Here is a 14,755-nt window from a genome sequence, read left to right as displayed (position 1 = left end):
CATTTGGATAATGTTTTTATTGGCTGTGATCAAATGTCTCATTACCTAGTCACACTTCTTCGAGAATTATATCACATGTCCCCTCGGTTACTTACTTCTTGCTATTATAGAGATAATCCCTGGGCATCTTTTATTTCTATGTAATTAATTTTTGGTAAAGGAAAATAATAACGTTCGTTTTCAAACTTCATCAACGAATTTCAAAAGCCTAAAGGGAAATTAAATCAGCCATTTTATTTCCATTGAGTTTAATTATCCATAATTATCATAATTATTTCAAAATAATAAGATGCCAAGAGATAAGAAAATGATTCCTGCCAGAAATTAACTGATGGTGTCGACACAATTCCCTAGAGCCTCCTGGCACTCTGTGTATAAGTTACCATAAGGCATTCACATCCTGTCTAGTGGATTCTATCCAATCAATGTAATTAGTCCCATTAATTTGGAGCTCATAAAGCCATATATTCCTCAATGTTGCATCCAGAGTAACTCTTCTAAAAATGCTGTATCAACAATGATTTTTGGAGTTCCTGTTGTGGCTCAGTAGCTAACGAACCCCACTAGTATCCATGCGGAAGCAGGTTCGATCCCTGGCCTCGTTCAGTGGGTTAAGGATCCGGCATTGCCATGAGCTGTGGTGTAGGTTGCAGATGTGGCTTGAATCCCACGTTGCTGTGGCTGTGGTATAGGCTGGCAGCTACAGCTGCGATTAAAAAAAAAAAAGATTTTCATCCACAATACTCATTATTATAACAGGGAGTATTAGTCCAAGCTAAACTTAGGTCATAAAATAATAACTCCCCAACTAATATTTTTTATAAAAGCAGAAAGTGTCAACACACACTTCTCATCAGAAATGGTGAAAAGGAAACAGGCTGATCCAACACAAGTTTTCTCTGATACACACTGATCTCCATGCCTCTAGTCAGTCTCTCAACCTTAATGTTTCATGAAATCAGACACTTCCTGTTGACTCTTAAATTTGGAGTCTAAACATTTAAATCATTCTTTAGTTTGATGGCCAAGCACTTCCCCATAGCAACCAAAATGAATCCATAAATAGAATAAACCAGAATATGTCTTAAAAAGCTTCCAGCAACCTCTCACTTTCTTCAGTTTAAAGGGAACGGATTTCCAGCTTAGACACTCTTGCAACACAGGACATTTTCTAGAGAAAACGTAATTTCCCTTAATGGCCCTTATTTTTCTCAAGCCAAAAAAGGCCCCCAAAAGAATGGGACTTGAAATGTAGCAAATTACACAGCAGTTAATGAGGGCCAGCAGACCTAACCACTGTTTGCCTCATTCATCCTTTAGTTTGGTGGATCTCCATCAGTCTCTTCCCATCTGAATAACCTCAGGCTAATTATTTTGAAGCCTGTGGAACAAACACCCCTAATTTCCATCCAGGGACTAAACAAATCTGAGACGTAACGCAATATGTTCCTACTAACTTATCTGAAGACTTGCTTTCTCTCTCGCACAGAACTCACATGCTGGATTAGTTTTGACCAGCAAAACCGGGTCAAGAAAAAGAAAACTGTTACATGGGTTTGAGTTAGATCATTACTTTGACTATTTATTAAGTTTAGAAAAATTAAAGCCTGTTGACAAGATTACCAGAACAGGCATTAGTCTGGATTGCTGTTTTATTTATTTATTTTTTAGTGTGTTTGGAGCACCCTCTGTACCTAATATTGCTCATCTCATTTCTTTTACAACTCTGTTCAAAACTGTTTAAAGCAATGTCTTTCCAAACCAAACACATGATGTTAAGCCCTGAGTCAGGGTTTATGCAATGATGTTCACGTAAGTTCTGGGATTTTCTGCACCCCCTCAAACGATGCAGTGATTTTAAACTTCATGTCGTAAAAGTGAGCACACGAAGGGGGAAAAAAAGCACATCCTAATTAGGGCTATTATTTTGGCTATTCAGATCAAATTTTAGATTTACATATGCCTTGGGGTCTTCTAATCACCTTGTGAAAGCAAGAATAAATTGCTTGTTTAAAATGAAATAATTTCAGGGGTGTTTCCATCGTGGCTCAGCAGAAAGGAATCCTACTAGTAACCATGAGGACGCAGGTTCGATCCCTGGCCCCCTTCAGTGGGTTAAGGATCTGGCGTTGCTCTGAGCTGTGATGTAGGTCGCAGACACAGCTCGGATCCTGGGTTGCTGTGGCTGTGGGGTAGGCCAGCGGCTACAGCTGTGACTGGAGCCCTAGCCTGGGAACCTCCATATGCTGTAGGTGTGGCCCTAAAAAGACAAAATACTACTACTACTACTGATTTCAAAAAGTACTGTAGCCTGTACCCCCTAGATATTCTGCTAAAATATAACAAAGACTTTCTCCTTTATCAGTGCACTTACTCCTTTATCTCCAAACACCTGTAACATTCTTTCATTTTTTCTTCTTGTTCCTTTCCTATGATGAAATCCCGTAAGTTATTTTTCTCAGGGATTGTGAAGCTCATTACAAACAGCTGTCCTGACTTTACCTCATTCTTTTGTTTCACATATATAAAATCTGGGCAAAAGTCATGGTTGGAGGGGCATGTATTTATTCTTTGGATGATGGAGGCAGAGAAACAAACAAACAAACAAAAAAAAAAAAGGAGGAGATGGGAAAATGGAAATTGCTTTACTTCCTGCATTCTGGCTGGGAAATAAATTAACCTAGGAATGATGTCAGAGGTATTTCAGTGACCATGGAGACACTCTTGAAAATGCACGACGGAAAGTAAAACGAGGGGGAGCTTTCTGTTCCAGGTGGAAGATTGAGGGGGGGCAGCTTTCCGTCGGTCCCTCCTGTTCTCACAAATGCCACTTCAGAACTCTGTCCCCTACCATCAAGTACGCAAAAATGTCACACTTTGAGGCATGACTTCTAAAAATGTTGCATCTCCTTGGACCATGTCGTGAATGCAAAGACGGGACAGAATCATTTGTTATGTCCAATGTCCCCAAAAAGGCTATAATGTGAATAGACCCCAGTGTTAGCTATGTTATCCTCGTAATGGATCCGGCTTGATCTTTATGCCATTGGATAAGGTTAGTACACGAACAATTCTTCTGTTTCAACCAAGAGAAGAGTCCCAGAGAGTTTTTAGTGGTTGCATCTTTAGAGAATGTAGGGAAAGAAGATTTCTATTAAGTTTCGCTCAAAAAGTAGGAATTTCAGGAGTTCCCATCATGGAGCAGTGGTTAATGAATCCGACTAGGAACCATGAGGTTGCGGGCTCGATCCCTGGCCTTGCTCAGTGGGTTAAGGATCCGGCATTGCCGTGAGCTGTGGTGTAGGTTGCAGATGCGGCTCGGATCCCGTGTTGCTGTGGCTCTGGCGTAGGCCAGCGGCTATGGCTCTGATTCGACCCCTAGCCTGGGAACCTCTATATGCCGCAGGAGCGGCCCAAAAAATAGAAAAAAGACCCCCCCCCAAAAAAAGTAGTAATTTTAGGTCAAAGATTGAAATGCCTAGCACAGTTCTATATTGAAGTGTATTAAACTTTCCCAAGTCTAGAAAACAAATTGGAAACCAGGGTAAAAGGAAAATCATTTTTAGTGACAAAGTACTGACTGGGTGCAAGGGGTGGGAGAATCTTTCCCTCCCTAACGCCATCCTTCTTATTGATAATTTGTTCCTATTTCTAAGCCCCAGCGAACATTCTATTCTGTTCTATTCCTTTTTTTTTTTTTTTTTTGTCTTTTTAGGGCTGCACCTGCAGCATATGGATGTTCCCAGCTAGGGGCCCAACTGGAGCTGCCAGCCTACACCACAGCTCACAGCAATGCAAGTTCCTTAACCCACTGAGCGAGGTCAGGGATCAAACTTGCGTCCTCATGAATACTAGTTGGGTTCGTTACTGCTGAGCCATGACAGGAACTCCCCAGCAACCATTCTAAAACCCAAGGGAAGGAGTCTTGGGCACTCCAACCATGTGCTGACTTAAGTAAGCTCTAGAAATAAACTAAGGAAATATGTCACCCAATCTAATTTAACCAAAATCTAATTAGAGAATTTATCAGAAATGGAGAGTCATGCTCAATAGAATTTATTAATAAGAAGTAGAATTACTCTACTTTTGAATTCCTAAATGTCGACTACAACTTGTCACACGCCATCTGGGCCTGCAAGAATGAAGTCATTAGCCACTGTGACTTCATACACATATCCTGACCTTCAACACATACCCTGAAACCAGAGTTCAGGGCAGGTGGAATCAGGAATGAGGCACTGTGTTCTGGGGAAAACTGGCAGAATGGGGCTTTCAGATAGTCAGATACTTTCAGGAGAACATTTTATAAGCCCCAAATCTTGCATCTTCTCATATCTAGAAAAGCACTGAAGCCATTAATGGAGACATCTGCTCCTCAACCTTCTGCTGAAATGTGTGTGTGCTTCATTGTATGCGTCCTTCTTCAACAAAATCCCTGCTCTCCCTACCCTGCTTCTTCGGAGCAGCTCCTCGGAGCCATCTGAGAGGTTGTCTCCCAGGCTATAGTCCTCTTCTTGCTCCAAATAAAACTTCGCTCACAACTTTCATGTTGTGTTTTTCTTTCAGTAGGCAAATGTTTGCTAGAGCCAGCAAAATGAAGTGAATGAACAATTTAAGCTCAGCAGAAATATTGTTTTGATAAAGTAATCATGGTGCTTTATAAGTACGAAATTGGTCAACTATTTCTAATTAGTCACGTTTGTTATCACCAACAATAAACGGACTAAATATAAAAGTGTGTTCTAAAGACACAGGACAAGTCAAATCGGTCTCAATAATAATAATGACAGATACTTTGCGAAGCCTTCTGTACCGTGATGACCAGTCAAATCTGCCACATCTTAACCACTCTACAAACGATGAAGTTGGTTTTGATGAATTCTGATCTTTGACTCGGAGATCAGATTCCTTGTTTAAGTAATGCTGAAGGAAATCTTCCCTTTGATTTCTATACATTCTCAGATCAGCCATGTAAATAATGATTCAAGAAGCCTGCTTGCCTCTGCTTTACACTGAGTGTTTACATCAGTCAGAGCCTCCCCAAACAATAGATTAACTGGCCCAACTGGTTAGGAATATTGGTTAAAAAAAAAAAAAAAAAAAAAACTATTGGGAGAAGATGAAAAGCAAGCAGTTCCCTGAGGCATTTAACAGAATCTGAAAAGGAGTGAACACCCACCTGGCAATGAAGAAAGGAGGAAAGTGGCAGTGAGAAGCAGCCCTTGCAACATGCTGGGTGATCCCAGGAGCCTTGGTGTCTGCCTTTCTCGCACAAACAGACAAGTGTGCTGCTCAGTCTGTCCCTGCCTTCTCTCAAGTGAGACAGAACGAAACTCGGAGGTTCATGCTTGTCTCCGTTTCAGGAAGTGTTTGCCCAAGGTGTTGCACAACTTCAGAGCTGTGGTCCTGAGACAATGGCACAGCAGGCGGAAGTACAGGCTGCCACCTGACTCTAAGATTCCTTTATCCTAAGCCACTGTTTCTCTCTCTTCCCACATTCCCCACTCAAAAGCAGTACATTTCCAGTAAAATATTATCGTCCAATAAGCCACCTGGATAACAGATTCAATGTAGCTTGATAAATAGGTGTATTTCTTATGTGTGTAATAAATATATGTATAGGTATATACCACCATATATAAAACAGATAGCCAACAAGGACCTACTGTATAGCACAGGGAACTCTACTCAATATTTTGTAATGCCCTATAAGGGCAAATAATCTGGAAAATGACATATATGTGTGTGTAACTGAATCACTTTGCTGTACACCAGAAACTAACACATTGTAAGTCAACTATACTCTAACAAAAAAAAAAAAAAGAAAAGAAAAGAAAAGAAAAGAGAAAGAAACAGATAAATAAATACATGTATATGGGTTTAGATTTGTTTTTGCCAGGTTGGCAAAAAGTTATTATTATTAAGAATGTTTTTCTTCTCTCACACATATATGTTCAATGAAGCAACTTCTGATTCAATCCAATTATTATATAAAATTCTTTTTTCCAATCATCTTATATCCTTAGCCGATTCTTACACAATGGTGATCTCAGGGAAATAAAAATGTGTGATTATACAAGCTTAAGGTTTTTCAGAGCCCTAAGGGTATTTATATCCTCAATAACCACCAGGAGAAGGGGGGTGAGGGAGACCCTTAAATTCAAAGGATATAGGAGTTCCCGCTGTGGCCCAGTGGGTTGTGAACTCAACTAGTATCCATGAGGATTCAGGTTCAATCCCTGGCCTCACTCGGTGGGTTAGGGACCTGGCATTGCCTGAGCTGCAGTGTAGGCTGCAGATGTGGCTTGGATGCTGAGTTGCTGTGGCTGTGGCAGCTGCAGCTCTGATTTGACTCCTAGCCTGCAAACTCCATATGCAGGTGTGGCCCTAAAAAGGCAAAAAAAAAAAAAGATTCAAAGGATATAATTTCTACGAAAACTTTAAGAGTTGTCACAGGTGCTAATAAGGCTAAGCTGGCAAGCCCAGCTAGCACAGTATATAGCTAATGAAATAGCTAATATTAGTTAGTGTGGCTTCCTAAGTTCCAGCTCCTTTAGACTTTAAATTCACATTAATTCTTTGGATATTCCTGTGTGACAAATACTACCTTACCCTTATTCTGTATATGAAGAAAACAATCAGGTTTCAAAAGATTAAAAATTCAAAAGATTAAGACTTAGTTTTCCTTATTTTATAGAATCCAAAGATTAAGCAGCTTGTCCAAAGTCATTTATCTAGAAAGTGGTGCGAGTGGAATTTGAACTTGGTGTGGTCTGAGCTCTTAGTCACATATTCTAATCCTTCCCACTAACACAGCTGATTTATATACCCAGTTAAATTTCTGTTAAGAAATATATATACAATTCCTATTAAAAAATCCTTAGGTATTACTACAAAAGCCATCCCTAGTCCACTAAAATTATGCATCTGCTTATGGATTCTGAAGCACATTCTTATACTAACAATTTCAATGGGAAGAGCTATCTCTAAGTAATTACAGAGCGATTGACTTACAACCATAAGAATTTTTTTTTTTTTTTCTCTTTAGGGCCACACCCACGGCATATGGAGGTTCTCAGGCTAGGGGTCGAATCAGAGCTACAGCTGCCAGCCTACACCACAGCTCACAGCAACGCTGGATCCTTAACCCACTGAGCAAAGCCAGGGATCGAACCCTCAACCTCATGGTTCCTAGTCGGATTCATTTCCACTGCGCCACAATGGGAACTCCTTTTTTTTTTTTTTCTTTTTCCTTAAGGGAGTTTTTAAATTTATTTACTGAGCATTTCAGCCATCAGGATTGGGGATATCACAAGTTTCTTGTCTCCTCCATCCAAGTTCTACTTTCTTTATTTCAGGAAACCAAAAGAATACATCCCCTTTTAAATTATTACAGTTTTTCTCCATTAATGCTACACAGTCGTTAGCATCTATTATGTGTGAAACACTGAGATCACAGTTGAAAACATAATCATTCCTCTGAGAGGCTCACAGTCTGGGGAGAGGGAGGCAGATAGGCAAGAACAGTAACCACGAAGTTGCATATAGTGAGTACTGCCCATGCATCATATTGTGTTTAGTGCTATGGTGGATTTAGGCAAAAAGATCAGAGGCAACCTCTATGTCTAAATCCTATCAGGGCGAGCAAGGCTTCCTGGAGGCAGAAACAAGATCAGGAAGAATCAACTAGGAAAAGTGAAGAGGCTGTATCATAACACATTAGTTTATGGCTGGTAATATTTTCGTATCACTGGAGCAAAAGAGTGTGGGGGGATAGGAAGAGATCCTACTAAATATTAAAAAGTTTATATTTGGCTTTTTCCCTGCAGAGAAAGGGCACCACTGGTAGGTTCTAATCAATTCAGTGACTTGCACACTTGCTTGTTTAGAAGGACAGCACCTTGGAAATAAGGAGTGATCAAAGTCTACCTGGCAATGAATGGGGCATGTTTAAACTGACAATTGATTTTCAGTTCTCTCCAAATATTCTGTAGTCTTGAAATACTTCTGACCACATTTTCTCTATGCTATCATTCTCATCCAGCCAATCTGCACAGTCTGGAGTTGTATTTATAGTGCCTTCTATGGAGTTCCCATCATGGACTAGCATCCACGAGGAGGCAGATTCGATCCCTGGCCTCACTCAGTGGGTTAAGGATCTGGCATTGCTATGAGCTGTGGTGTAGGCTGCACACGTGACTTGGATCCGGCATTGCTGTGGCTGAGGTATAGGTTGGCAGCTACAGCTCTGATTCAACCCCTAGCCTGGGAACCTCCATATGCCGCAAGTGTAGCCCCCCCCTCCAAAAAAAATGCCCTCTAGTGTCAAATAATTTATTCCAATCTCTAAACAAATTTTATTCTCTGCTTCCCTGGTTATTTCCCTGAAGATTATTAAAGCAAGCTGAACTTGTCATCCAACTTAACATTCCCTTGGTTTCTTTGTGGTAGACACAACTTTGTCTTTTACATAATTTATTGTCATTATTGATCAAACTCTTTGCCAGAACACAAAATAAATGGTAGGAAGAAGAGCTACAAATGCTATATTTCATAATATAATAAACTCAGAATACTGCAGTCAATAGAATTTCAAAAATCATAAACTAGCACTCAGAGACAGTGATTAAAATATTTCAGTGGTGCTTTATACAGATGCATATATACATACATATGTCATACACATACACTTGGGTGTGTGTGTTTGTATATATGTATACTATATATAATATTTAATAGACACACATATAGGCACACATGTATGTGTATTTATGTTTATCTGATATGTGTATGCATATATAATATACATACATACAGCATATATTCACACATACTTAGAATATTATAGACTGTAGAATATAATAGTATTATAAGGTATTAGTGCTGTAAGGAGAGCTGTAGAATAGTGTAATATTGGATTTGAATTTTAGGATAATTAATTTGGCAGCATACTGGAGAATGGCTGAAGCCAAATTAGAGCAGAGAAAAGGAACCAGGTGGAAGTTAAAAATGAAAGATAAAGTGAAAGCAACAGGCATAGAAAGAAGGGGACAGATTTGAGAAATATTTATGAAACAGAATTGGTAAGATTTAGTTAGTAATAAGACAGTTACTAAGGGTGCTAAAATTAAGAAGCAGGTTTGTCTATTCATTAAAGATTTATTTAAGAGCTCCCTGGTGGCTCAGCAGGCTAAGGATCTGGTGTTGTCACTGCTGTAGCTCTGGTCACTGCAGTAACATGGGTTTGGTCCCTAGCCTGGGAACATCTGCATGCTGTGGCTGTGGGAAAAAAAAATTTTATTTAATGTCTACTATGTGCCATCTACTGCACAAGACTTGGAGATTAAACTCTGAAAACAGACAAAAATTTATATACGCATGGAGCTTCGAGTCCAGTCCAAAATGAAATGCTATGAAGAAAATAACAAGGGTGATAAGTTCCAAAGGGACACCCATTCTTCACTGCTAATGTTTCTTCCATGTGAAGTGTTTTCAGTAGCATACACTCCAGGTCCATTTCTGCTCCCTCTCTTACTCTCCCATGGGAAGTGGAATGACTCATCTATCTGGCCCCTTCCTCTTCTCCTTTTCTTGGGAGCTCGATGTTCACAGGGAGAGAACCTGCATCTGTTCTCCATACCTTCAGTGTTAAGGGGGCTGTAGAGACCAGTCCTCTAATGGCACAGAAGATGCTTGCCCTGTGGAATTCCTGGGATAGGTAGGTGAATTCTAAAGATGAGTATTAGCAAACATGGGAAAATGTGAGGGAAGAGCATTTTGGCAGAGGGACTAGGCAATGCAAAAGGATTAAGGCTGAAGTACAGATGACGTATCTAAGAACAAAAAGCAAGTCATTGTGGCTGGGAGAACTGAAAGAGAGGAAGAGAGGAAACTGGGAATGTGGGCAAAGGGCCAAATAATGTTGGGCTTTTACATATCTTATTTTAATAACAATGAGTGGGAAGTTCTTGGTGGAGTGTAAGCAGAAAGTAACATAAGTTGTTTCATGTTTCTAAAAGGTTATTCACACAGTAAAAAGAGTAATAGAGTCAGAAGGAGATCAGGAAATGGAAGAAGAAAGAATTAGGAAGCTACAAAGACATGCTACCAAAGAAATACCTGACCAGTATGGTGGCAGGGAAAATAGAGGTCAGGGCACAGGTCAGGGACGTATTTAAGAAGGAGAGATGCTTATAATTGACTTTCCCTGATCTTTCCATGGGAAACCAATTGTATTGTTCCCTGAGAGAGTAGATTCATGCAGTAGAATGGGTAAACAGAAAAATATTAGTAGTTCCCTGGTGGCCTAGCAGTTAAGGTTTTGGCTTTGTTACTGATGTGGCATGGGTTTGATTCCCGGTCCAAGAACTTCCCCATGCCATGGAAGCCCACCCCCCAAAAAAGTCTGCTCAATTAGATTTCATAATCTCTGTGGCCATCAACATGACATAGTCTTTGCGTGATCCCCACAATCTCTTGCACCCCAGTGCTTAAAGGATAGTTATTAATCTATTTTTATGAAAAGTTCTTTCATTACAACTGTTCCAGGAACCATGGATATCACACAACCTGTGATTTGGAGACAAATTCATCTGCTTCTACTGAGCTGAGAGCATCTGGTGCTACCCCTCTGCCCAGGAGAGAGACCACCTCCTTTGTTGTTCCTGCTCAGCTCATATTAACTAATAACAATTCTCTGGATTGAGGCTTCAGTCATCTTCCAAGGTATTCCTAATTGTCAAGTCACAGGAAAAACAAAAAAAAAACAAAAAAAACAAAACCCAAACATTTTTCTAATAGCATGATAGAGTAGTATTGGTCAGAGAAATGATTAGGTTTTCCAAATTCATATTGTAAGATATTATCAGAATAGAAATCTAGACTAAGATAAATCTCTCATTTAGTAATACCAACAAAAACAATAAGAGCAATGGAGACAGCTAATTCTTTGAACACTTACTAAGCCCCAGAAACTTGGCTAATGCTTTAAATACATAATGTTCTTTTTAATTTTTTTTTCTTTTTAAGGCCACATCACTGCATATGGAAGTTCCCAGGCTAGGGATCTAATCACAGCTACAGCTGGCAGCCTACACCACAGCCACAGCAAAGTCAGATCCAAGCCGCATCCGCAACCTGCACTACAGCTTACAGCAATGCCAGATCCTTAACCCACCAAGCGAGGCCAGGGATCAAACCCGCAACCTCATCGTTCCTAGTCAGATTCTTTTCCACTGCGCCACGATGGGAACTCCAGTACTTCTTCATATTTAAGCAGTGGTTACTATTATTTTTATAATTTAAAAATTACATAAACTTGACACAAAACTATGGATAGGACTTCCCACCCCTGAGCTGAGCTCTCCTTTAGGAGACATATTAGTCATCACTGCATCCCTAAGACCACAATTAGTGCTTAGAAAATAGTAGCTACTAAATATATGTTGGCACACTGAATTAATGATCTGAAGGAGGATCACTTGAAAAACAAGCAGAGCCTCTGAACCACAAGCCATGAGTCTTAGAAGAAAAGAGAAAAGAAAAAAAAAAACCCAAAAAACTGTTAGTCTTTTAACACCAGAACAAAGGTGAAGCCTTAAGTTTTCCTACACTAACTTCTCAGGTTCCCACCTGCGTTAAGTAGATAGCACAACACAAAGGAAAGAAAGCTATTTGCTTTTAAGTTTAGTCAATACATTTTTACATAAGAAATCCAAGAGGATTTCTTATCACCTTTCAGGTACTCTACATAAGATTCTACATTCTTACTTAGGTTTTACTATTTTACTATTTTATTATATACTATTTACTATTTTACCATTATAATCAGCCAATATCCCCTCAGACCCCAAATTACTAGCTATTACTTAGGACTTGGTACATTGCCTTAGGCTCTTTGTAAAATGAAGTGACTTTTCTTTTCATCATACAGGATCAAAATTAAAAAGCAGTAGCTAAGTAACAGATTATTGAGTCCAATCAAACTGATGCACAATTTGCATTATCTGATGTTCTTTAAAAGCAGACAGAGCTGTCAGAACACTTTCTTCCAGGTAGAATGAAAATAGATACTGTCCATCTTTATAGCTGTGATTCTTCTCCTTTGTCTCTGCTCTATGGCTGACCTACACCCTCCCCCACTCTTCATCTGGTATAAACACTAAAATTAAGATCTAATACTATGTGTGCTGTGACATTTGGTGAAAAACAAGAGGGCTTGGATCGCCCTAAGTATGAATTTTCGTGGATATGTTTTCCTAGTCAAACTGTAAACCTTACCAAAGGGACCAGAAACAGTTCCTGCTTATCTGAGTGGGCTTCAGTTTCCTGCCAACCTACAGTATTACTCAAGCCATCCACATGCTCTCGTGGGCATCAGGGACACCTCAAGCTCTTGGTACTACTCCGCCTGCCTTCCACAGCCCCTTGTTGCTATCGACTTAAAAAACAAACAAAAACAAAAAAACAAAAACAAAAACAAAAAACAAAAATAAAACGCACAACCTGAAAGTTGAGAGTTAAGTTTTACCTGGGGTGAAATTAAGACTCAAGTCCTGGAGACAGCATCTCAGGTAGCCCTGAGCAACTGCTCTGAGGAGGTGAAGGCGGGGTGCTAGGATATATAGGCAGGTAGCAGGAACAAAGGATAATAGAAAACCAGATACCCCAAATTAAGGAATTTTTTGTTTCTATGGGAGGATGCGAAGGTCTGGGCTTACTGGAATCACTCCTTTGGCATGCACCACCTCTGTGGGCCAGTCTTTCTCGTTTCTTTCCTGAGTTCCCTTAGGGCTCACAGGCTCACCCGTGGGAGTGGCTACACTCCCAGATGACTATGATATCTTTAGTCCACTTAACTACAGCCCGGGAGGCGGTATTTCAGACAACTCTGAAATACTTCCCCAAAGAGGAAAGGAGAAAATATCAAGATATAAGTGAGAAAGATGAAGGGGGAGGTGCATGCAGCCATGCACGCATTTTACAGAAATTTGCTGCTGGTCTTATGAAGGTTACCATGAGTCATGACATGGTCATTATGAAGGGTTTTACTGTTTTTTCTAGATAGGAGGAGATGCAAGAATTGGGTTTATAAAATCTTCTAAAGACATCTAACTATTTGAAGACCTGTTCTTCCAGTTTTCCCAAAGCAGAGTGCCTCACTCCTGATCTCCACACTGAGCTCTGCTCAAGGGATGCTGCGGGTGGGGTGGGCAGCGGCAGAGGCTCATGATTTAATTCATGTAGAGGCAGATGGCAAGTGCCAAACTCCAGTTCCCATTGCTTGCTCTGTTCCCAAAAGCAACCCTTGTGTGTTTGTGTGCAGATTGCATGGTATTGCCACTCTCCAACCTTGGGATGTGAGTAGAGTGACATAAACTGTTGTCAGTATCATCTGTCCAGTCTGGGGTGCCGTGTTCAGCCATCCCTGTAACACGAAGGCTGGAATCTCTCTCTCACCAATGGAGTCAATAGGAGGCAGATAAGATGCTTCAGCACATACACCTCCAGTACCATTTACCAGTTACTGGCCTTGAGAGGCAGTCTGCTTATATCTGCTTTGATTCATTATGTGCTGATTTCGCAAATTCCCACAGGGAAATCTCATCCCTCTTATTTATAATCAGAGGTAGAGAAAGGTTTCTTACGTTTGCATTCATGGTCTTCCTACACGTGAAAATCCAGACCAACAGAAAAATCTCCAGCCTCCTAATTAAACTCAGCTCCATGCAGTGCAATGACTTTTGAGCCTGAACAGGATCTGTACTCTGGCATCTGTGCTCACACCTCAGTCCCTGAGCTCATCTTCTTGCTCACTCTAATCAAGCCACACTGGATGACTCCCTACTCCTCAAATATGTCAGGTACTTGCCTCAGCATTTGATTTGACTCTTCCCTTTTTTTTTTTTGCCTTTTCTAGGGCCACTCCCACGGCACATGGAGGTTCCTAGGTTAGGGATCTAATCAGAGCTGTAGCTGCTGGCCTACACCAGAGACACAGCAACGCAGGATCCAAGCCGCGTCTGCGACCTGCACCATGGCTCATGGCAATGCCGGATCCTCAACCCACTGAGCAAGGCCAGGGATTGAACCCACAACCTCATGGTTCCTAGTTGGATTCCTTAACAACTGAGCCACTATGGGAACTCCTGATTTGACTCTTCCTTCTGCCTAAAATTCTCTTCCTCCAGATATTACCAGAATGATTAAGTAGTTCATGTATTTGGTCAAAGACTGCCTTCTCAATGAGATGTAATTTAATGAGAAATTTCCATTTTTCTCTTCTCTAGCACAACTGGTCCCTTTTCTGTTTTTATTTTTCTCTTTTGCACTTCCCACACACTAACATTCCATATTGTGTATTTGCTTATTTATTCATTTTTTGAGACTTTCCATCATCCACTTGAATATGAGCTTCATGAGGCAAGTAATTATTCAATGTTATCTCTAGCACTTGGAACTGGGCATATTTTAGAGTAAATGCTCAATAAATATTTGCTAATATCTGTTCAGTGAATGACCTTAAATATTAAAAAAATAGAGTAAGAATTCTTTTATCTATTAACATAAATTCTGATGTACATTTTTTACTTCGGAAAGTTTTTAATGAGTTTTACACCCTTAGCAGGAAATCCATTTTATTTCTCTTTATACACCTTCAATTCCCCAAGTCATTCAACTATTTTTATAGATTTACATAGTTGAAAGAATTTCATGCCTTTTCAAGATGTTAAGCAGAGAATGAGAACTGGATTCT

At 40.1% G+C, this 14,755-nt stretch overlaps 1 protein-coding gene across 3 annotated transcripts in view; it reads right to left on the bottom strand.

Annotated features, from left to right (window-relative positions):
- Positions 1-5,401, bottom strand: part of ADAM28 (ADAM metallopeptidase domain 28) — a 65,773-nt gene extending 60,372 nt beyond the window's left edge. Inside the window, exon 1 of one of the 3 annotated variants that reach the window (XR_007132326.1) lies at positions 5,180-5,401. Coding sequence is in view for 2 of the 3 variants with exons in the window: in XM_047761679.1 (XP_047617635.1) it covers positions 5,180-5,231 (52 nt within the window). In the remaining variant the exon portion in view is untranslated. The remainder of the gene's footprint in view (positions 1-5,179) is intronic. The other 2 variants (XM_047761679.1, XM_047761678.1) reach the window with 2 other exon arrangements.
- Positions 5,402-14,755: the final 9,354 nt, after the last annotated feature.

The sequence above is a fragment of the Phacochoerus africanus genome, chromosome 15 (assembly GCF_016906955.1).
Source record: "Phacochoerus africanus isolate WHEZ1 chromosome 15, ROS_Pafr_v1, whole genome shotgun sequence".
NCBI lineage: Eukaryota > Metazoa > Chordata > Mammalia > Artiodactyla > Suidae > Phacochoerus > Phacochoerus africanus.
This window is presented reverse-complemented; position numbering and strand designations above follow the sequence as displayed.